At 43.9% G+C, this 25,167-nt stretch overlaps 1 protein-coding gene across 1 annotated transcript in view; it reads left to right on the top strand.

Moving 5' to 3' along the window:
- The first annotated feature begins 3,000 nt into the window (after positions 1-3,000).
- The window catches only part of KPNA3 (karyopherin subunit alpha 3), an 88,436-nt gene continuing 66,269 nt past the window's right edge, over positions 3,001-25,167 (top strand). Inside the window, exons 1-2 of the mRNA XM_054015042.1 lie at positions 3,001-3,179; positions 20,716-20,760. Coding sequence (XP_053871017.1) covers positions 3,102-3,179; positions 20,716-20,760 — 123 coding nt within the window. The 5' untranslated portion in view covers positions 3,001-3,101. The remainder of the gene's footprint in view (positions 3,180-20,715; positions 20,761-25,167) is intronic.

Raw genomic sequence — 25,167 nt, 5'->3', positions numbered from 1 at the left:
GGAAGTGGTTTAGCCTGCATCCTCACTGCACAGGTTTTAGCCTACAGCCTCAGATGATCCAGCTAGCCTGGGTTAAAAGCACCACTAAACTTGGGTTAAAGGTTGTGTGTGTGAATGGGAGGGGTTTGGAGCAACACCCAGTAAGACCCCGAGTTAACGCCACAGTGAAAATCTACTCTTAGATTACACTTTGCTAAGAAAACTAACATTTATAGAATTCATGGGGAAAGTGTATGAACCTAATACCAGCTATCATTAGAGAGTCGTTCAAAAGTATTAGTGCAGTCCTACTCCAAAAAGTGACTATGTACAATGGTATCACCTTGCTCAACAGATCGGACAATGTAGAACAGATCCCTGTGTGTGTTTAAAGTATAGCTGCATACCTTAGTGACTGAAATAAAACCCTGGTATTATAAGGACTTATGTATGTGCCTAACTCTATGCAAATGAGTACAGCCATTGTGTTCAGTCAGAATACCTGTGTAGATAGGTGTTTGCGGATAAGGGCTTAAGATTTGACTCCTTTTGGAACTGCAGAACCAACACAGTTCATAAATTCAAATTACAATAGGTTTGAAAGTGAAGTGTCTTTTCTGCTGCTGGACCACATTTTGTGTGAATCCCACAAAACCCTGTGATTTGTGACTTCAGAATCCAACCCTTTTTGTCTGTCCAACCTTTTATAAACTGAAGTTGCTGAGACTAGGAAATGTTGTCCTCTATTAACAAACAAACAAAATTAGATGGAATATTTGATTATTTGCAAGTTTTAAATAGGCAGCATTGTTACCATGGAATGTCTTTTCAAGTGAGCTGAATGTTAGGATATGATAGCTATCTCAAACTATGCTTGACACATACTAGATATTTGTTACTTTAGACATAATTGGACTTGAGTTTACATCCGAATGAGATGCAAAAGGGGACGTGTGCCTTGTTCCAGATTCAAACAACACTGCATCAGTCATTCTCTTACAATTTTCTCTGCAACCAAAAAGGCTAGATTTATTCTTTTTAAAGCTTATTCTGGAGTAAATATTTAAACCTATTTGTAGAATGGAAGTTATAAGAATCTATCTTTATTTTTAACACACTTTTTGTGTAATCTTGTTAAGAGCTGTGCAGCTAAATGACCTCAGGCCATGTTATAGATTTCACAAGCCAAACAGGGTCAGGTGTTCAGGTCAATATTTGCATGGGAGAGCCACCAGGGGAAGTCCAGGGTTTTTAGGAAGCTGTATTGATGATTTTGACCTTGTCTTCTCTACAAAAAGGTGCGTTTTTACTCAAGTTAAAATCCAAATGAAGGCAAAGAACTTGACCTGCTAAGTGCTAACTCATGTGAAAACTACAAATTGCTCTGTCTTTCTTCACTAGGATTGTACCTCAAGTTAGTTAACTCAAGGGAGCTAACTCCAGTTAAGAACACACCATTTTTCTATAGTGAAGATAAGGCCGTAGTGGGTAGCCCTCTCAATGGCTACACTAGGAAAAGAAGTGTTTCTTTAACATGTATTAAAATCCTAACATGGACAATGCAAGTTGTGATTTTAACAAGTTAGCTTATCAAACTTAGGGCTAACATCATCCATTAATATGTGTTAAAACCGAAACTGGCCTTGCCTACACTAGACGTTTAACATGTGTCCTTTTATACATGTTAAAGTACACTTTTTTTCCTAATGCGAACATGACTAGTGAAGAAAAGGCCACAGTTAGTTCTGAATGGATGTCTCAGCATGGTGTTGATTAGGGGTTTGGCAGCAGAAAAGCAGCACATGATGCTTCTGGACATTGATTCAGTTTATGATGATTCTGAAAGTATAAAACTAGTCCAATACATACATATAGTCTGTTTTTTTGTTGCTTTTGTACTGAACAAATAATACTTTGCTTTATGGAGGCTATTTTGTCATTGTTTCTCATTGTCATTACACCCTGAGGGAATAAATTTAGAGGCAGTGGACCTAAATCAGACCGGCTGAGGTAATCAAAGCTGACACATACGGGACTGCAACCCCAGATCTGTTAGTGGTGGAAGTGGATGATTCTACTTTGAGGCAGTGATGGCCTGAGACCCTGAGTGAGTGGGTCACTTGAAACCAGGAAGTTGCCAATTAGCCAAGTAACCGACACAGATACATAGCTTGAGTCACAAGCAGTGTTCCCAACTCTCATGGTTTTATTACGTCTTGCACGCACTCTTTGGGGTTTGTCTTAAAGCTGCAGCGCCAGCACCTGGATTCAGGAATACAGGACAAGCTCAGTTTTCATTTAAAAAAATGTTTCCAGCTTCCACAATTGCAGAGAAAAGCCTGAAAAACGTGCCCCAAATGCCCCCAGAAGGAGAGAAATGCAGAGTCTAGGTTGAGTGAGCTAGAAAGGAGACATCTAGACTAGACATGCTGCCTGGATGCTGGAACTAGAAGTACCAGGGTACTGCCACACCCACTGGCTTGAAGTGGTTTCCATCATATACAGGGTTTATAGTTTGGGTCAATGGCTCTCAGCACCCCCACTATACAAATTGTTCCAGCGCCCCTGCAGCCTGCTGCACTTGCACATGCTATAAAAGCCTGGCATTGGCATAGACAGCTGCAACTCCTCCACCTCCACAGGAGACCGCCACGCACAGCGCGCCCTGTGCGTTCCACCGGCAGAGTGGGCTGGGCGACACATAGCGCGCCACAATGCGGCTCACAGAGACTACAAGACCCAGAGTGCAACGCGGCGTACAGTCGCGAGACTCCAAGCCGCATTGCATGCCGGAGCCGGTAGTCTCCGCCGCTCGCTACCGCAATGGATTCCGCGTTATGCAAATTAGGCGCCCCTCTAATTAGCATAAAGAAGGGACGGGAAGCAGCAGCAGCCGCCGCAGAAGCAGAGCCGGGCCTGAAGCATAGGAGGCGTGTTCTACAGTGTCACGTGCCTCGCGAGCCGCGCTCATCGTCACTCAGCAACGGCGCGTGCCCCTGCTTTCCATCCCCCCTCCTCGCGCTCGTCACGGAACGTCCCTTTCCCCCCGCCCTCTCCCCCCCTCCCCGCGAGCCGCCGCCGGAGCCGCCTCGCAGTAGCTGGGAGCCGCCGCCGGAGCAGCCATGGCCGAGAACGCCGCCGCCGCGGGCCTGGAGAACCACCGCATCAAGAGCTTCAAGAACAAGGGCCGCGACGTGGAGGTGAGTCCGGGCCGGGCCGGCGGGTCTCGCTCCCGCCGGGGCTGAGCTCGGCCGCCGCTGCCGCCTCCTCCTTCTCCACCCCCTCCTCCGCCCCGGGCGGGCTCGAGGGGAGGGGCCCGCACCCCGCTCCGAGCTGGGCGGCTGCCGGGCCCGGCGGGGGCTCGGCGGCGGCGCAAGGAAAATGCCTCCGGGTTTTTCTTCTCCGTCATGCGGGCGCGGCCTGGGGAGGGAGCAGCGAGCCCGGCAGGGGGTGCGCGGCCGGCCGGCCGCCTCCCATCGCCGCCCCGCCGTGGGCCTGCAGCCTCCCATGGCGGCCGCCGTCTCCTCACCCCACGGCGGGGCTGAGATAGGGGAAAGTGGGGGGCTGCCGGGCTGGGGGCTCGATCGCGGCTCTCCCCGCCCTGGCTTGTGCCACATGGGGCTGTGTGAGGGGCCGGGCCTGCCTGGGCAGGCGGCGGGATGCGCCAGTGTCCGTGTGGCCCCCTTCTCGCCCGGCTAACCAGCTGCCTCCTCATCTCCCTGCCTGATGCTCAAAGGGATCGGCGGCGCTTGCATGGGCTGGACAATGGGGCTGGCTGCCTTTTGTGCCACCCCTTCGGGTAGTAACACCCCTTCCCCCAAACACCCAGCCGCAGGTCCCTCGCATGTCGGCGCTGGAGCTAAAGGCTGCCATCTATTTCTCTCTCAAATGTTGTAGGCCTGCCTAGGCCGGGCAATAGGGGCCAGTGGCGAAACTGCAAAGGCCGATCCCACACTCAGTTGAGCTTTTTTATCACACACATTTTGATGGTCGCTAGCTTTCACTCCCAATTCTTGTTTAAATCCCCCCAGTCTTTAAAATGACACGAGAAGATTCTTGAAATGAAGGCAGTAGCTTAGCAATGTAGATCTGTTAAGAGTCTCCATCTACTTACATCAGGCAGCACAGAGGGATAGCCATAGCCTTCCTTAATCCACTCTCCAAATCTGAAATGCTGTCTCTTTTACGGAGGTAACTGAATCCCCGAGGGTATTGTTTAGGTATTTTGACTCCACTACCCTTCAGTACTGTGGGCACCTTTCATTGTAACCACTATGGAAATGAGGAGAAATTCTGAGGGGCTGACGCCTGTCTTTTTTTAGCTAAAATAATGAGGAAAAAAATCTCTCTGAAGTGAAAGCTAATCTAGGATGAAAAAGGGAATGGTGAGCCTAAATATACAGTCAATTATGTTTTGACTCCATTTGAGGGTGTTCCTCAATTATGTTGCTGTATTTGATGATTATAGCATTTAAATAATCTGAAATAGACTTTGAATTTACACTCTTTTTAAGGTAAATTTTGAATTGGGGCAGAATTCACACCTTTACTACTATTGTTTGGGTGGAGACAGTTCACAGACCTAGTTTAACAGGAGTCATGTCTTTGTAAAGATGACATTCACAATGTAAGCTAGTCTTATCTTAATTTCTTTTCAGGTTGTTGGTGGTAAATCTCCCTTGCACACAATGCTCTTTCTATGGGAAATGCAATCTTTTTACAGAAAGGTTTTCTCTCTCCATTTTTGGGAGACAATTTAACAATGATAATTAGATTAGCCAAAAATGTCCCACCCTTACACCAAGTAAATTGGCTTCTATCTTTGGTTTTTTCCTCTTCATTTTCAGTCTTGGGCTGTATTTTTTGTTTGCCTCTTCCTCTATCCTTTTCTTTCTCTCTCCCTGTTGCGAATACTGGCTTTGCTTCAGCAGTGCTGAACTTAAGCTTCTGCCTTCCCAACCACTGGCCTGACTGGTTGAAGAGCAAAGCAGGGGCAAACTGAGGGTCCCCACATAGCATAATCTGATCTCTCATCTAAGCTGCCTGATATGCAAATGTGTTTGAAACTGGTGACTACTGAGCTGAGGGGATTTGAGGGCTTGTCTGTATGGGGAAATTGGCAGGCATAGGAATAGTTATACTGGAATAGCTATAGTGGAGTAACTCCCTCGTGGACATCCTATTCTAGAATAATTACTCTGCTTTGGAAGCATAATTATTTCAAAATACAGTCAGGGGAGTTGTACCAGAATAGCTGTTATGGAATAATTATTCTGCTATTTCTATGCTGAACACAATTCCCCTGTATAGACAAGCTGTGAAACATCTTACTTTCCAAGGTGATGGGTCACACTGCTTAGCACTTGTCAAGCCAAAGGGTGCATCTATGCTAGGAAAAAGGGTGCTTAGCTTAAACCTGGTAAGGAAACCTGTTTCAGCTCAGCTTTACCTAGCTAGCTATTAGGTTGTCAGAATATCTAGGAGATTATTTTAGAAGAATAGTCCTTGTTTTGCCCCAAGACATTATGTACTTGCCATCTGGCGATGCTAATGGATTGAGCTGTTTCTGAATAAAAGGTACTGTTTTTTATAGGGATGTTCCATTGATTTAATAAAAAATATGCTATAATGGGCAAAGCAATAGAGCTCTGTGTGGGGACTAGCGTAGAGCCCTGCAGCAGGACTGGGGGGATATCCCGCAGGACCCGCTGTTATAGTGGGAAAGGGATTAAAAATAGTACCACAAAGGGGTCTACAAAGCAGTTGCCTCCTCTAAGATTGTGGATCTGGTAACTGATATGGTTGAGAATTATTTGTTTTTGCTTTGGCATTTGTACCACAACAGAAATGTCCTTCTATTATAGGAGATGCTTTAAAAAAATTTAATGTTCATTTCTGTAGATAACTTTAAGTAAAGAATATCTACTAAAAGCATGATCTAAACTGTTGACCAAAATGCTCCATAGCAATTTATCATCTGTTATTTGATGGTTACTGACTTCTTTCTGCTAACCAGGCTTGAATTAATGTAGAGTATATTGTTTAAGTAACCATCTTCCTTTAGCTTCTATTCAACTAATATTATTGAATATTATAAAATCACTTTTGGTCAGGTACAAAATGTTCTGGCAAACCAATATACTTATTCTTTTCTTAAATTGTAATTAACATTGATATTTTCATGGTTGGGTCTGCTATGCTGTAACACCACCTTTTCTTGTTATAACCTGAGTGGTCCTTACATTTTTTTTTAAAGGGAATAATCCTTCTATATGCAAAAAGACTGGTTCTGTTGTACAGCAAGGCCAGGTCTTTGAAAGAGAGAACAGTGGGACCTTGTGGTATTTTATGTACCACAGAGCCAAGTTTTGCAGTGGCCCCTCTGTAGGAGAAAAGGAAAGGGGTATCTTGGTGAGCAGTTGTGTGGCCAATGGATTCATGAACTATACAGTTCACTGACTGCAAAGGATGGGCCACTGGACTGCCCTGGTTCCAGACTTGGGGAAGAATTGTCTCCCTATCCCTGTGCTGGTTGCCCGCATACACAGCTAGCCAGTCTACTCAAGCTGTGCCTGTGAGATCAGAATTTCAACCTATGTGTAGTATTGTTAATATCTCACAAGTGGTCCTTCTAAAAAATGGAATAGTAGTAGTCTAACACCAAATTGTAATCATGAAATTAGCTTGTTTTATAAACAATGAAAACCCTTAATTGTTACTTCACAGCTCAGTTTGTACTTTTTAAACATTCTTTGCAGTTTTAAAATCTATAGGAAAAGACTCAGATTTTCAGTTTCTCAATATATGAGCAAATGCATGGGCCCTGCCGGTGAGAGCTTACAGTTATGCAATGCTTAAGTTGTGTAAGCCTTTTATGGAGTTTGTAAGGTTGCTATTTAAACTGGGTATGTCCTATAAAGGCTCAAAACCACTTAGGGCATGTCTACACTACAAGCATTACAGATGCAGCGCTGCAGCTACTCTGCTCTGGTGTAGACACATGTTACAGCAATGGAAGGAATTTTTCTTCAGTCAGTACCAAGTTGAGTAATTGAGACGGCTGGTCAGGGAAATAACCCACTTCCTTCCCTGACAAACCAAGTACCCATGTACTTATTCGCTGGCTACACCAATACGGACGTGAACTCTAATACATTCTGTGTGTGAGCCCACTTATCCACCGATGTCTTAAACTCCCGTGCCCCAATCTGGGTCTATGCTGGTTATGTACTATGTATGTATCTCGTGAACCTTGTAACGGATGCTTGTAATCTATCATAACTCAAGCCTGTCCCCAGATGTACAGTACCTTCCCTCTTACCTTGTGTAAATTCGATTTTAAATATTAACTTTAATAAAATTTTTATATCCACCCCCTTAAGAGGTAGTAGCTAGATTGACAAAAGAATTCTTCCTTCGACCTAGAGGTTTTTATACTGGGGCTTACTTAAGTTGACCCAAGTTTTCGGTGTAGGCCAGGCCTCTTACTAACTAAGTAATAAATAAAGTACAAACTGTGTTGCTATATTTTAAGTACAATCAAACCTTTTAATTTAGAAAAGCAGTTATAAAAAAATCAAGTTGATGCTGAAATTGCAACTAAATTGACTTAAAAAAAAATGCAATTTGATGTTGAGGTTTCTAGTTTGCTCTCTACCTGCAACCTCTGCACCTGTTCCCTCAACCCTATCCTGTCCCACCTGCTAACTTCCCTCACTCCTGTCACCCCTTTCCTGCCCTGCCTTGACTTCTTGCCTGGTTCTGGTCTGTTACTCTCATATTTTTGTTTAGAGCCATAAATAGCACCCATGCACAGTCTCATGGTGTCCTGCCAGTTATTTAAAATTACAAATCACACGATTGTAGTCAGCTTACCCCTCTACCAACAAGCAGTCATAAATAAAATAACCTACAAAAAAGAAAATGGTTAAAATAAAGTTTTGTAGGTTGCAAAGTTTAAAAAAAAAAAAAACTCCTACCCCAAGGTCAGGAAATGCATGATCTGCAAGGTTGCAGATTCACCCTTGTGTGTCCATCCTGCACACTGTATGTGAGGTGGGGGGAAAAGTATGTGATCATGTAAGTAAAACTGTTACAAGGCATTACATAAGAGGCCAGAATTAAGGTTGTGTAGGCAACTATTTAAGGCATTTCCTAACTTTTGAGAGCTTGACTTTGCAACCTAAATTTGTGTAACTTTGGAGACTTTTAAAATGTCTCTGCCTTTCTCATACACAACTGTAATACCCCAAGTCATGAATCAGAAGCATTTGACCCCTAAACCTTCTGCTGTGCAGCACAGGTTTCTACCACTTGAGCTACATGACTGGCTACATTAGGTTGTAGCAGGAGATAGCTACTTTCCCAGGGAGGGGAATGAGCCACTGGTGGTATGTCCTGAGTCTGGGGGTAGGAGTGAGCAGGAAGAGATTGGTATGGCTGCATTTGGGACTTTCAGAGGAGCCCAGCTCAGTACTCTCTCCCCCCTACCTGGAGTTCAGGGAGTTCCTTTTTCATTGGCCCCAAAAAGGGGCTGGATTCCAGGGGCACGGGAGTGTACCCTAGAGTAGTTAAGCACTGTAACAGGTTACCAAGGGAGGTTGTGGAATATTTCTCAAACCTGTTTGTAAAAACCTCCAGTGACAAATACTTGTCAGGGATGGTCTAGATCAGGGCTTCTCAACCTTTCTTTCTGAGCTACCTCTTCTCTCTCTCTCCTCTTCCCCTCCCCCCCCTCCACACACACACATACATGCTATAAAAAATCCATGGCCCGCCTGGTTTTCTACATATGAAAACCAGGGTCTGCGTTGGGGGATAGCAAGCAGGACAATTGCCTGGGTCCTCATGCATTGGAATCTGAATGGGGTAGGGGGAGGCAAGGGACTATGGTCCTCCCACTTTTTGAAAGTGGACGGGCCTGTTCTGTCTACTTTTCACCCCCACCCCTCCTCTTCCCCTGGAGGTCCCACCCCCCAGGCCCGCAGCTGGAGCATGCGTGTGTGTGCTGCAGACCCTCTACCTGCCTGGGGGCCAAGAGCAGCCCTTGGCCCGTGTCTCCACCCCACCTCCTCCTGTTCCCTGCCCACATGCAGGGCAGGTGGAGGGTCTGCGTCTCCTGTCAGCTGCCTGGCTGCGCGGCTCTTACCATGGCCAGGCTGCCGCTCCGAGGCCCCAGCCAGAGCTGGTTGGGGTAAGAGACGTGCGGGCAGCTATGGGGAGCTGCGAACCCTCCATCTGCCCTGGGCGGGGGCCCAGGGGCAGGGACACAGGCCAGGGGCTGCTTTCAGCCCCCCTCCCTCCCCGGCAGATGGAGGGTCTGTGGCTCCCACGCTGCTCTGGCTTGGCTGGGTGTGGGGCCTCAGGCAGAAGGGGCAGGGGCCTTAGCCTCCCCCCCACTTTTGGGAAGGCTCCACCAGGGCTGGCCTCATGCCGCAGGTGCCCCCCACGAAGCTACATTGTTTAGGCTTCAGCTTCCCACCTGGGTGGTGGAGCTCAGGGCCCGGGCTTCAACCCCATATGGCAGGGCCTTGGCTTTCTGCCCTGCACCCCAGCGAGTCTAATGCTGGCCCTGTTTGGCAGCTGCACTGAAACCTCTTTGTGGCCCCCAAGGGGGCCTTGGATCCCTAGTTGGGAACCACTGGTCTAGATAATACTTAGTCCTTCCTCAGTGCAAGGGTGTGGACCAGATGACCTCTCATCCCTTCCAGCCCTACATTTCTGTGATTCTTTCTCTCTCTGCCATTGTTCTTACGGCTCTGGTGGTTTCCAGGTGTCCTCAGTGTAGTCTGTTGCAGCTTTGGCAGCTGTATGGGCCCAGGTCTTTAGAATGTTTGCTCATGTTCAGTTATTTTGGCATGCTTCCAAAATTTTCCTGTTGATGGGGCACTGTCAGTTTTTTACACCTTATTAGTCAGCCAAATCTGAATAGAATTTCATGCAGTAAATGAAAGATATATCTCTAGACCCAGGCCTTTTTCTCTGCCAAATTTCAAGAGCCTTCTGCAAGCAGTGGAGATGTTAGAGCTTCTAAAAAGGGTTGTAAGAGTATTTTATAATGGAAAGCGTTAAGCAAGTAAGTATTGCTACCAGTTTCCCATATAACAACACTCCCACACATTGGCTAGTGCTTTTCACTTGCCCTGATTCTTCTCAAAGGCCAGATGAATCAAATGGGAAGTGAGCCATGAAAGCAAATTGTTACTATTTTGGACCCATGGAGGGAGGGTGTTCCAAGATCTGGTCTCTGTTATGTTGAGGGGAAATGTAGCATCATTACTTCAGCTGATTGCAGCTGATGCAGTACATCCTTGGAGAGAGCGCCTGTCTCGTGTTGTTCCCAGGGTAACCGGTGTAGATCCCAGAGCACAGGTATCATGTGCTGTCTCTAGGACAAATTGTCAAATGAGTTGTTGGTGTTGAGGCCAGAAGTGGGGTGAGAATGATAGGAAGGGAAGTTGTCAGGGGCAGTAGCTGTTTTCTAGGTCAAGGGTTCTCAGCCTTTTTCTTTGAGGCCTCCTCAACATGCTATTAAAAACTCCACAGCCTACCTGTGCCACAACTGATTTTCTGCATATAAAAACCAGGGCCGGCATTAGGGGGTAGTAAGCAGGGCAATTGCCCAGGGCCCCATGCCAGAGGGGGCCTCGCATAGCTAAGCTGCTCAGGCTTTGGCTTCAGGCCTGGGTGGGCTGGGGGAGATGGGGCTTTTGGCTTTCTGCTCTGGGTCCCAATGAGATTAATGCCGTCCCCACTTGGCAGACCCTCTGAAACCTGCTCACAGCCTACCGGGGGCCTGTGACCCCTTGTTGAGAACTGCTGTTCTAGATTACTTGTCTGTGAAGTGCCTAGCACTGTGGGACTCTGATACTTAGGGTTCCTGAGCTACTGTAATAACAGTATAAGGTACAGGCTGGGGGAGAGAAATGGGCTCTGGCTAGGCTTTTCCACACCTTACTGCTGTTAGGGGGAAGTCTCTGCACTTGGAGCTGCTGGCTCCACCTCAGCAGGTGTTGGTCTGCTTCCCCCAGTTAATGTGGCTAGGGTTCTGGGATCATATGCCCATTCTTTCAGGACAAGTAAACTTTTCCAACCATTTTGAAACTTTTGATGCAAGTACAGTGTGGCTACTAAAATACAGCAAGCACAAAATACCACCTAAATGTTGCACAGACATTTGTATTACATGAGTCAAATTATTTGAGCATTTCTCACTGAATCAATCACCTTTCACTGAAAATTTATTTCCCCATATTCCATCACTTCTGTGGCTATTTTTGATAGCGACTTGAACTGCAATTCTGTGTCCATTCTTTTTTACATTGGTGATTGCCAACCTACTGAACAAATGGTTTTCTGAGATTAAGGGTAATGTTAACTTCCACCAATTGTTATGTTGCCATCTGTACGCAGGCTTGGTTAGTATATAGACTGCCTTTGCAACAAGATCTCAAAGGTTATACTTTTAAAGAAAATATGGAAGCTTTGCAGTATGGATTTACTCAAAATTAATAAAAAAAATTCATTGTTGGGTTCCATATTGAGTAATTGATATATCATTGGGATTTGACAGAAAAAAATAATTTGAAAATCTCTGATCTTCACCAGTAGTAATGTTTTCATGGTCCTGATTATGCCTTCAACACCTATGTAATCCTTTAGTCTGCAATGGGCATAATCTGAAGGCCAATGGAGATCCGATATTACTGTGATACCATGGAAGAAGGCTGGCCTTGTGGTTAAACTTGTGGACTGGGACTCTGGAGACCTAAGTTTCATTCCTGCTCTGCTATAAACATCCCTTGGACAATTCACAATCTTTCTCTGCCTCAGGTACCCATCTATAAAATGTTATAATAGTACTTCATAATGCCCCTATGAGGTATAGAGGGTAGACACAGTAATAATTGTGAGATGCTCAGATACTACAGTTCTGAGTGTCATACAAGTACCTAGATAGATGCCTAGTGTGGGATTGATGGACGGCCTCTGAAGGCATAGTCTCAATACAGTAAGGGCTTGTCTACGCTACTGCGCAGGGTCGATCGAAGATGCGCAACTTCAGCTACGTGAATAGCATAGTTGAAGTCGACATACTTAGATCTACTTACCACGGTGTCTTCACTGCGATAAGTCTACAGCAGACGCTCTCCCGTTGACTCCACTTGCGCTCCTCGTTCTGATGGAGTACCGGAGTCGACGGGAGAGCACTCAGTGGTCGATTTATCACATCTATACTAGATGCGATAAATTGACCCCTCCACTGGATAGTATAGTATAGTATATCGATCCGGCCGGTAGTGTAGACAAGCCCTTAGATTGAATAAACAAATCTGTGGCCAGAATTTGGTATAATAAAATCTTTATTACTGGGGATCCATGAGATGGAAAAAATACAACTTGACTGATGGGAGCCTAGGATGAGTCAGTGGGGCTGGCAGTTAGAAAAACATCTGTTTGTTAGCAAATTGAAGGAATTTGATATGGAAATCCAGTGAGACAATGAATATGGAATCCTGTAATAACTCTTCTAGTCACTCTTAGAATAGACCCACCCTTTAAATTCTGCAGAGAACACTGGCTAGAAACTCTTTGGAGGGCATAGAAATTCCTTACCCATGCATTTCCCACATGGGTCTGTCAGGGTATGATACTTCCTGTTGTTTGACACATAATTTTTACTCATTTACTCTTAATTATATGTAGTTAATATATTTAAGCTTTTAAGTATGAATCAGTGTTTATACAATAAGTATTTAGATTTGTTACATGAAGACAGAAATTTCAAAGTTAAGTTGATATACAGATCTTATCAACACATGCCATATATAACCTCACTTGGTGTATATTAAAAAAAGGTTATTTTTACTTCTCCATGTTCTCTTTACAGTTATGGCCAAAAGCTTTGGTGAAAGCATGCTATATTGGTTGCAAAGTGCAAACACTCAGAAATGAGAAAATGTTTGATTTGAAGATTTGGAAGGATATACAGTCATCACTAGTCAATAGAAGTGAACCTAGAACTCCTGCTTTCCTGGTCCCCATTATTAAGTCTTTCTTTGCATTGGGGGTTCCTAAACCATCCTTTGGAGGGGTGGGGGCTCCTGGCCTTGGAGGAGGACAGTAGGCAGCTGGATCTGGGGAGTGGTTGGGGAAACCCAGCTCTACTTTCGCTCCACCACAGTGTGTGTGTAATGCCCTCAGAGGAGGCAAGGATGGTTCCATGGCCTGGAAATGGTCAGGGGAAGTGACCAGGCTCCCCAACCCTTGATGCTCCAACAGCAGGGACAATCTGGAGCCCCATGGAAGCCCTATGTAAAAGTGCTCTTATGACTTGAGAAATTGTCCAAAATGGTCTGCCAAGATTTCTCTCAGATCTAGGAGTGGAGCCATTGAACAGCAGTCCTATCTATCCCTAATAGGATTTGCCTGCAGGTAAACACCAGGAATCAACAGTGTTGGAAGGATCTGGTAGATCTAACAATATCAGCACAGACGCCTGCTTTTTTTTATCCTTCACTAAGATAGTTTAGCAAAGCAGCCAGTGGAGTCTCTGCTTGATCCTGGATTGACATGGGTCTTCCGTTACACCACTCTTATACCTCCAGGCAATTTTCCTTTGTGTGATTTTGAATCTTTTTTTTTTTTCCCCCCCCCTGGACTATTCAGTCAACTTCCCCCTTTCCAACATAGAGGTTGGAAAGCTGGATCTGACCCAAGCAAGGGTATATAAAAAGGGCGGTCTTTATTTCTTCTTAATCCTATTGGGATTTTTGCCCCTTTGGAAAAGGCCAAGTGGTGGGGGATTTCAGTGGGTAGGAGAGAGGCTTAAATGTTAAGTGCTTGGGTGACTTAGGCTTGGTCTACACTGCATGGCTATGTCCGTGTACACACTACAGCCTTGCTCCTGCCGATAAGTGCCCTACCACACCAACATCATAACCCCATCTTCATGGGAGGTGTAGGGATTGTGTCAGGGTAGTTAGGGTATCTGTGAAGATGCTACCTTACTTACTTTGGCTGTTGGTTGTCATTCTTGTCAGTTTCATAGCTCCATACTGGAGCTGTGAAATTGACCAGAAAGCCTGGAGCCAGTGGTGGGTTTCCTTTCCCGGCTCCCCACTCCTACCTGGGTGGCTGCCCCACCTCCCCTCCTCAGCTCCTGGCAGGGAAGTGGGGAGCTGAGAAGCCCGGGATGTCAACACCTCACCCACCTTGCCCCTCTTCAGTCAGTGGAAGTGCTCCTGTTGGGGACATGCACCACTGACAGAAGGAGGGCAGCATGGACGTGAACAACTGTAGTAATTACTGCGGTGGCTGTAAGTTGACCTAACATAGGTTGACTTAAGTTTATAGTGCAGATATGACTTTAGACTCCTAAGTCTCTTAAGTGCTTTTGAACATAGAACGGTAAGTATCCAACCCATCCCCCTTCTGCTTCAAAATCCACAATATAACCAACCACCCAACCCATACCACCATATTCACCTTCCATCCTAACTTTACCAACTAAGCACCTGAATCTGGCTCCTGCTCTGCTAGTGTGGCATCGGGAAAGAGGTTGAGTTTTAAGGGTTGCTTATTCTCTAGGTGTTCTAGTTAGTTAGTGATGGGGGCAGGCTGGGCTGGCACAATGGTTACCATAGTCTCCAGTTCTGTTTATAGTGCAGTGATGGGAGTCTCTCATTGCATTACAATTCAAGCTCCTTGGCCTTCTGGCTAAGAGAGGTGAAAACATTTCTAACCTAAGACTACACCTTGGCTTTGTATAATCTTGATCCCCCTTGCAAATGAAATGATGGGGAAAAATTGTAGTTAAAAAGGAAACCAATTTTAGTTACTGCCAAATAAAACTTGATTTTATGGACAGAATTTAAATTCGATATTGAGCCACCTTTCTGTGTGCAATAAATGCAATTTTAATTTAATAAAATAAAAAATTCCTTGAATCTTTACACCTCTTCTCTCTCAGAATGACTAATGAGGTAATATCTGAAGAAACAGTTGGTGGCTACTTTAGATATTTAAAAAGCAAAACTTGTACTGTAGCCAAAATGAAGGCAAGTGTATATTCCAGGGCCCTAGAATTCCTATTCTGTAGTCCCTTAAGCATAATCTTGTATGATTTAGTAAAGTGCCCATGTAGGATAATCTAAAATTAATTTTTGAAAATAAAGTTTGAATACTTTGAACAGCAGTGGCACAAAAAACTTTCTGAATTTGATTCTACACTCAACTACAGTACATGGCACCAGGAATAGTTATCCTACACTAGTTTTAAATGTTGTTTGAAACTGATTCAAATAACTGTCCAAACAGTTTGGCTGGTCAGTGTGGATGGGGTCAAGCTTTTTGTATACGAAGTTGGTTTTGGAGTGGGAAGGGTTGTTGATTTCTTTATTCTGTGCCAGGACATTGTTTCTAAACTTGATTCGGTCCTATCTCCAGTGACATACATATTCTATACAGGTTTGTCTCAACTTACACAGGGGTTCCGTTCCGCGGTTAGCGCGTAAAGCGAAAACCGTGTATAGCCCAAATTCCATTGAGTTCAATGGCAGGCAAAATCGCCCGCACTACAGGTATAGTATTAAAATTGTTTTTTCTCTTGTTTTTGTGTGTTTTTGCCCACCGCGTAAAGTTGAAATTGTGCATGTTAAGTGCACGCAAGATGCGACAGACCTGTACCATAAACTAACATCTTCATTTTTAGATTTTTTTTCTTGTCATAATTTCATCTCTAAAAACCTTATTCATTCATGTTTAAAGAGTCAATAAATCTTAATTCTTATCCAAAACTTCAAAGCAATTTGTTTTCTGTGTAGGTCCAGTTCATAACAAATTTGCTTATTTTTTGGATCTAATGTTGTGAAGTAATTAGGAAATGCTAGTGTTGGAGACTTGGATTTAAAGCTGGTTTGACCTAAACAGGTTATGTCAGAGTAGGATTGTTAGAGGTGACATTTGGTCTCAGCATTCATTCTAAGGACCCCCCCGCCAGTCCCCCCCACACACAAACCTCTGGCCGGGGTTTTGCTGATAAAAAACCTTTATATAGGGTTGCTTTGGGTGTTCATTAGAAAACCACAGACACAGTTGGTGAGCGCTTGTCCTTTGTAGCTGACCACTGCGGCTGAACATTAGTCTCCTATACTTTTTTCCTGTAAAGATGAAGCCACTTGGGAACAGCGTCTTGCTGTTTTGATGCTTGTTGAAATAGTTGGTAGACCCTTCAGACTTGTATCCACTTGCAGCTGTTGCTATTGTGGATACAAAGATAATGAGGGATATAAACCAATCACTAACTGAGGGGAAGTCCAGAAGAAATTTTCCTTATGAACAGGTTACTTCATAATTGTCCATTATGAGGGTCTTGTATTTCCCGCTGAAGTATTTGGTATTTGTCCACTGTTGGAGGCAGGATACCAGACTAGAAGGAACACTAATCTGATCCTGTATGACTGTTTCTATGTTTTTGTGTATATTCTGTGATGACCAACAAATGTCTGCTGAAGACTGTTTTGCGAGAGATTTTTAAACCTGATGTTTGAAGATTTATGTAGGACATTGTCTTGGAAAGGAAGTTTCATTTATTTTAAGATCTAGTGAATTTCTTGATATACCATCCTGTGTGGCTTTTCTCATCTTAGCATTTTTTATTTTTAATAAGTATTTATTTAAATTTAATTTTCCTCCACTTGTTAGGTTTGACTTTAGTAGCCGTTACTGACTTTCTTTAGAGGAAGTGGGGAAGTGAGTCTGTTTTCGAAGGAGGTAATAAATGAACACACATTAGGGCTGTCAAAACAATGTAAACCTTTAGAGCCTACAAGTCCACTCAGTCCTACTTCTTGTTCAGCCAATCGTTAAGACCAATACATTTGTTTACATTTACAGGAGATAATGCTGCCCCCTTATTTACAATGTCACCTAAAAGAGAGAACAGGGGTTCGCATGGCACTTTTGTCGCCGGCGTTGCAAGATATTTATGTGCCAGATATGGTAAACATTTGTATTCCCCTTCGTGCTTCGATCATCATTCCAGAGGACATGCTTGCATGCTGATGACACTCATTTAAAAAATGTGTTAATTAAACTTGTGGCTGAACTTCTTGAGGGAGAATTGTATGTCTTCTGCTCCATGGTTCTACCCACATTCTGCCATATATTTCGTGTTATGGCAGTCTCAGATGCCGACTCAGCATATGTTTGATTTAAGAATGCTTTCAGTGCAGATTTGGCAAAATGCAAAAAAGGTACCAATATGAGATTTCTAAAGATATCTTTACGGTTGAAGAATCTGAAGTGCCTTCCAAAATCTGAGAGGGATGAGGTGTGGAACATGCTGGCAGAAGTCTTAAGAGCAACACTCCTATGCAGAAACTACAGAACTCGAACCACCAAAAAAGAAAACCAGCTTTCTGTTGGTGGCATCTGACTCAGATGATGAAAATGAAGGTGTCAGTCTGCACTGCTTTGGATTGTTATCAAGCAGAACCCTGCCTGTTCTTACTTTCAGGTGACATTGTAAATAAGAAGTGGGTAACATTACATTTACAGGAGAGAAACATGTGTTGGTCTTAATGATTGGCTGAACAAGAAGTAGGACTGAGTGGACTTGTAAGTTTTACATTGTTTTGTTTTTGAGTGCACTTATGTAAAAAAAATAAAAATTCTACATTTGTAAATCGTGCTTTCATGATGGAGATTGCACTACAGTTCTTGTATGAGGTGAATTGAAAAATACTATTTTTATTTACAGTGCAAATATTTGTAATAAAATATAATGTAAATTATGTTGTAGTTGAAATTGATATTTGAAAATGTTGAGAAAAATCCGAAAATATTTATTATAAATTTAAATTGGTATTCTATTTAACAGTGCGACTAAACTTGCAATTAATTGCTACTATTTTTTAATCTCTCAATTAATTGCAATTTTTTAAATTGTTTGATAGCCTTAACATAAATATATTTATAGTGCAATCAGGAAGGCGTAAGGGGTTCACATGGAGATCTTCACATAGTACTGGTAAATCCAGTATGACTTTTCAGTGAAGGTTAGCTCTTGTTGTGCTATGTGATGGAACTTTGACTAAACAAACACAATTAGTGGAAATGGTAGGGAAGGACTTTTGTCAGGCATGTTTCATGTCAGGTTTTAAAGCATATCTAGAGATTGATTCCTGTCCTCCAAAAAACCTAACAGAAAAAAAAATGTAAGCACACCAGATTTTTCTTTATCTCCATGCCTTCTTTCATTAAAGTTGCTTATCTTGCTGAAGAAAATGCTAAAGAAATAACGTAAGCAATGTTAATTTCAACATCTATTTTTAAGACTGCCTATTTCAGAGCTTGGCACCTCACTGTTAATAAGTTTTCGTATTAAATCTTAACATTTTTATAGGTAGTTTGTCCATAATAGATACTGAATCGGCAAAGGAAATCTTATTTCTTTGTAATATTATAAAATGTCATATGGACTTAACTACCAATTAAGTGCCAGTTCATTTAGGATGTCATCGCTGTGCTGTAACATTACTGTTAATTTAAATGTGCACTATTGTGCCATGATAGCACTTGGTGATTAGTTTTTTGCCTCAGTGTGCCTGAGGCAAGCAACTGTAGTATGATGCATTAGTACGTGATGCCTTGTGCAGTGTGCTCAATTGAGAGACGCTGGGGGATATAACTTTGTTTGCATCACTGTCGCTATGCTGAATTTCCATCTCCGAAGGTGCAGGATCTAATTACTTTACGCTTTCATACATTTTTAACTTGTCTTGGCAGTGGCTCTGATAAAATAGAACTATGACCTACTAATGAGTGGGAGAAAGTTAGTTGTAAAATAGATTGAGTTCAAAAATGAGCCACAATCCGTAATTTTTGGAAATCTGAGAATTGCAGCATCTGTTACAGGAGTACTTGGTCCCTAAGTTTCTAGTATGACCATGTATGCACCCACCCTGTAATCAACTGCTGTCCTCCCATCCTGGAAGCAGGGGATGTATGACTTCACCAAGAACCTGTCATAAGGACACCCCCTACCACTTCATGAATTGGTTCTTGCACTCCTCTGTTGATTGGGGTGAGAAAAATGTCTTGTCTTAAGAAAAAGTTTATGGTAGGTATAGAACAAGTGTGTTAAATCATACCTCTGCTAAACTGATAGCACCTCTGCTAAACTGATAGCACCTCTGCCTCTACTTCCTACTTGTAGGTGTAGTGCTAGGAGTATAGTATTCAGACCATGGTACTATCATGATTCTAGCACTGAGAGGGAGGATCATATTAGTACTTTGAAAATAGTTACACATTAAATTACTTCCTCTAATATTAATCCTGAATCTAGTATTTCACATTTTTTTTTTATTGTAAGTACTGTATGTTTAAAAGGAGCAGTATACCAATGTGGTGGTGAACAGAAGACTTCCAGCTCTTTGGGAAGGTCATCACAAGTTACCTACCTTAAATGTGAAGTATGTTTTTTAAAGTGGTTCCAACTATGAGCATCTCAGCTGTAGCAGTATAGCACAGGAAGAAGGGCAGTACCTCCAAGAACATGCATTGTTTGTGGGGAAACAAGGTCAAAAGTGCATTTCATGTTGAATCAGAAAATGTTGAGGTTTGTGGTTGTATTTATTTATTGTTGGGGTGATGTCATTAGTATTGGGCAAGCCTGTAAAAAGGCCTTGTCTTTCTGTGCACATGATGTTAATTCACTGTAGATAATTGTTACATGGATCCTGATGGTTGAGGCCTCCAAGAATGAGGTGGAGTTTTAGGTGTTGTGGGCAGAGACCATTTAGATCCTTGAAGATCAAGAATTTGAAGGTGATGTCATTGTCAATAGAAAATGGAATAAGCGAAGTACAGGGACTTTGTGCTCTTGCTTACCACATGGCTGAGGAGGTACCCTGCTGCGTTCTGCACCAGTTGCAGTTTTTCGAAGTTGATGCTTTCAGATCCAAGTAAATTGTACTTCTGTAAACTAATTAGAGGATGCAAGAGGCAATATGATGATCAAAGATGGGATGCAATCTCTAAGCCAGCTGGGATAATAGAATGTTTCTCAGATGTTGCTATGAGGGCCCAGCATCAGTGAGGAGTCTAAAAGGATCCTTAGATTGCAGTCTGTCTTGACATTTACAGACATACAGCCTCCATTGGCACTGTGGTAAGCTCTTCAAAGTGCTTCCCTCTACCTACAAGCATAACCTGTCTTAAGTGGGTTAAGCATCAGCCAGCTCTTGTCCACGTGCTGATCTCAGGCAGATATTGGGATAACATGGTTACAGATTTACCTGTATATGGTTAACATTTGAACTCATGTAGTCAACTTTTTTCCCGGTGGTTACACGTAAATATTTATAAGACCAAAAAGAACTGAACCGTGTGGCCCTTCACAAGGGAGCACTATATTAAACTATTCAAAAAGCTTTCTATCCTTCAGTGTACTCTCTTTTCTGCCTTCATAATGAAGCTTTGCATTTGTGAGGTATTTTATCTTTTTCTTTAACCCTGTGGTTCCCAAGATCTCTGGTGTAAAAGATTCCAAAATTGTTTATATCTGAGAGGTGCTTTAATCAATGTACACTAAGCCCTCTTCTGTTGTAGCTTTCTGTGAGCGGCTTCATTTTAAGTGGCTTAGGAGAACACTGTTTACAAATCCTTGTATGCTGTTTTCCTTCATATAATTTTTAATTAAAAATATAATGGGTTTTTTTTGCTTTTTAGACAATGAGAAGACACAGAAATGAAGTAACAATTGAACTGCGGAAGGTAATTTGATCTGCTTTTGCTTATCGGCTGTACATTTTCTTAATTAACATTTTCTAGTGTCTTCATCTATTACTATTGTTGTGTTTCTACTACAAGCCTGTATTCAAGGCCCCATGTCCTATATAGAATGTTAGGCTTAAATTGTCTTGTGGACTCTAGAAGTATGAAATATTTCTTCACTTCCCCACTCCCTCCTAGTCTTCTCGCCCCCATTGCCTACTTCTAGCTCAGCTTAGCTTAGTCAACATGTAGCCGTTGCTGTGTGTATTTAATTTGGAATAAAGATCAGTTTAATACTCTGTGAACTGAGGGGTGAAAACATTATTTACTCTGCCACCAAATTTTCAATGTACTACTCCCTTTTGCATTGCGAAGTATTGTAGAAGCTGTCAAGAAGCTGGAAGCTTGAAATCTTGGAACAGAGCAGTTCTGGCACTTCAGAGGGTGTGGGAGGTCTTGTTTTTTGGTTCTCAGGCCTGATCTACAGGACTTATGCATGACCTGTGTCAACCCTAACAGTCCTCCACCATCTGTCCCACAATACCCCATTCCCTGCGACAGTGACTACTCTGGCCACAACTGTAAACTCTGCTTCTCAGGAGTCAGACTGGAAGCCACCGTCCCCCCCCCCCCTCCCACCCATACCATTTAAGCTCCCCCATGTGTTGTGTGTGTGGGGTTTTTTAAGCCATTTCCTGATTGCACACCATGGCAAGCACATCTAGCAGCTCACCCTTGTGTGCAACCGCCCAACTGACTGTGGTGGGTCCATGTACTAGATGCAGTGCTGCCTGCAGTAGACCGGAGGTATTGGAACTTCTGCCTGTGGGAAGAAGCGGTTTCAAGCACAGCTATAGACCAGTTGTAGAAACATGGACATCTATGAACAGATTGCATGTGGGTTGCCGCCCAAGGGGTATGATGGGAATAAGAAACAGTGAAGCATGAAAGCAAAGGAACTTCAGTAGGAATATCACAAGGTCAGGGAGGCCAACAATAAATGACTGTGACCTTACAACAAGCTGCATACCATTCTTGTTGGAGACAAGTCAGCCCTGGGGCTGGTATTCTAGGCAGTAAAGGAGCATAGAGGCCTGTACATGTCGATGAGGCTCATTCACAGAGCCCAAATATTAGCTCCAAATGTGAAGAGAAGTCTGAGAAGGAGGAAACTAAACATCACTCCTCAAAGAACAGCCTAAGGCCTTGTCCACACTAGAGTTGTATCAACACCTTAAGCAGACAATAACAAACTGGTATAATTACATCACTTGTACATGTTCACACTAAGCTCCTTCTGTTGGCAGAGCGTGTACACACTTGATGCTCTAGCATTGACAGTGAGCAGTTCACTGTAGGTAGCTATCCCACTATGCTTCTATGCTACCTTCTAAAGCTAGGAGTTGTGGTAAGGCAGAATGGATCTTAGTGCATCATGGGTGTGGACTAACGTCCCATGCAGTTCTTTTTGTCCCAACATTCCATGGGCTTCTGATTGCATTTCATGGCATTTTTCAATGGCCTCTGTTACTATGTGCATGCTATCTGTCTGAAAGGATGGGTCCTCCACTGCACTTTACTGTTGTGACCACTGTTCTGAACACATCAGAGGGTCATGCAGTGTATCATGAGCACACAGTCTGAACAGGAATCAGAGTTGCCTGACCTGCTGCGTGCCATGGAAAGAAACAACACCAGATTACTTTCGTCATTCATGGAGCAGCTGAATACTGTGGACTGTCGCTTTTGGGCTCAGGAAACCAGCATTGAGTGGTGGGATCCCATCATTATGCAGGTCTGGGATGACAAGCAGTGGCTGTAGAATTTTTGGCTGCGGAAAACCACCTTCCTAACTGGCGGAGCGATAGATGGCATGCATATTCCAATTTTGGCCCTGGACCGTCTTGCGATGGAATACATCAATAAAGGGGGTACTTCTCTATGGTATTGCTGACACTTGTGGATCACCATGGGTGTTTCACTGACATCAACGTGGGGTGGTCCAGGAAGGTGCGTAACACAAGCATCTTCAGAAACACTGGCCTGTACAGAGAGCTCCCCGCAGCAACTTTCTTTCCCGGCCAGAAAATTCCAGTTGGGGATGTTGAAATGCCCATAGTGATCCTGGGAGATCCAGCGTACTCCTTACTCCCATGGCTCATGAAGCCTTACATGGGAAACCTGGACAGCAGCAAGGAGCACTTCAACCATAGGCTGAGCAGGTGCAGAATGACCATGGAATGTGCCTTTGGCAGATTAAAAGCACACTGGTGCTGCCTTTATGGCAGATTAGACCTAAATGAGAAAACATTCCCATGGTCATAGGAGCCTGCTGCAGCTCCATAATATTTGTGAGGCTAAAGGTGAAAGGTTTCCTCTTTTCTTCTCCTCCTCCTCCCCTCCCCCCCCCCCCCCCAGCTGGAGTGCAGAGGTGGATCGCCTGGCTGCTGAATTTGAGCAGCCAGATACCAGGGCTGTTAGAGGGTCACAAGCAGAAGCTATTCGAATCAGGGAGGCTTTGAGGCAACATATTGATGAGCCCCAGTAATGTCATTTCATACAGCACTTTAACTTGCTGCCTTGCATGAAAATTGTGGTGATTCATGACTAGGATTTTTAGTCAACAAATGATCAAACTGCCACTATGTATTACTACCAGGAGCAACCACCACATGTAGGAGACAGATTGGTTATCTTTCAAAGAGTTTTTTATTAAATACCAATTAACACACACAAGACTTAATAGGAAGGGAGATAATAGTACTGGGCAGTGTTGTGTCTCATAACTGTGTGTAAGTCAAGCTATCATTTTGGAAGCTGTCCAAAGGAGTGGAGTGAATGGAGTACCGAGAAGTTGCAAGGAATGTTTGGAAGGAGTTTGAGGAGAGCATGGAAAGCAATTCTGTATTGGCTGCAGGAGGGGGCTGAGCACATGTGTTCTATCTGGGGCATGATTAGAGTCTTCAACATCTGTTTGCTCCTCCATCACTTTTATCATTTGCTCCTAGCCTTTAACTATGCACTCCTCACATGCCTTTCTGTCCTGCAGGGTCTTTTTCCACTCTGTTTTTTCAGCCTCCAGGTATTGGAGCATCTCTCGGAACATGTCCTCCTTGTTCCTTCTTGGTCGCTTTCTTATCTGGTGGAGGCACTTGGCTGGAGTGTCGGGGGTTCCCCCGAAGGTCATATCTGCAGTAGTATAAGAAACAATATGCAGCAGCATGATTGTTAGTTCACGCACAGCATTGAATCATAGTGAAATACACCTCTTTTAACATACCAATCACTTTCACTGTCCTGTGACAAGCAAACATCTCAGTGAACGCCCTGAATATGGTGAGCTCGGCCTGGGCATTCAGAAAGGGCTAAAGGGTCTAGGTGGTTTTTAAGGGGATCAGTGCAGGTGACTAAGGACAATATTGTAAATTCTATCACCATTTTCCACAGGTGGGGGTGATTGAAGCTGATACTTTGCTCCTGAGTAAACAAGGATGCATCTTCACAATTGCAATTTCAGGTCCGGTCCCTATGCTGCTCACCTGTTTGCCGCTTTGGTCCCTGCAGAAGTGATTGCTGAGTGGTGCAGGAAAGTTTCGTACAGTGGGGGAAGGGGCAAAGCAGCTCTGCCAAGGAACCTTCAGCAGAGGATTGGCGAGTACCTGGAGGAAAGTTTCCTGTAGATCTCTCTGGAGGTTTCCCATGAAATCTCGGTGTGTATAAACGTGCTGTTCTGCCACACTGCTTAACTGCACAGGGGATATGGAGCACACAGAAACACAGCTAGTCTTGCACATTTCTATCCCTTCACCCGCTTCTAGAATATGCAGAGCAAAGAACAGCTCTATCTCATATAACCGAGCAGCATCAATGCAAAAATATCATTTACCCAGGACTATCCTCTCTTACATCTTGCGCACCAGAGACAGACTGCTGGGACTGGCCAGACCCTTCCAGAGTGGGAAAAGAGGTCCTGACTCACCATGCCACCAGACAGCTGTGACGTGTGCACCACCTCTTCATCTGACTTCATCCTTGGGGTTGAGTCCGATGGGGCGGCAGGCAGCAGACACTGAAGTATCCACTTGGCTTTTGGTGGTGGAGGTGGGGTTGCTGCTAAGGATGGTGTCCAGCTCCTTATAGAAGTGGCAGGTCTTTGGCGCAACACCAAAGCAATGGTTTGCCTCCCTTGCCTTCTGGTAAGCCTGCCTTAGCTCTTTTATCTTCATATGGCACTGCATCATGTCCCATTTGTGGCCCGTCTCCAACAAGCCATGAGAAATCTGCTACAGGTATTGAAGTTCCTACAGCTGGAGTGGAGCTGGGACTGCACAGCCTCCTCTCCCCAGTGCCAGCAGATCCAACAACTCAGATGCGCTACAAACGGGAGAGCATTTGCTGCGTGGAGTC

This window comes from Malaclemys terrapin, chromosome 1 (assembly GCF_027887155.1).
Source record: "Malaclemys terrapin pileata isolate rMalTer1 chromosome 1, rMalTer1.hap1, whole genome shotgun sequence".
Lineage (NCBI taxonomy): Eukaryota > Metazoa > Chordata > Testudines > Emydidae > Malaclemys > Malaclemys terrapin.
This window is presented reverse-complemented; position numbering and strand designations above follow the sequence as displayed.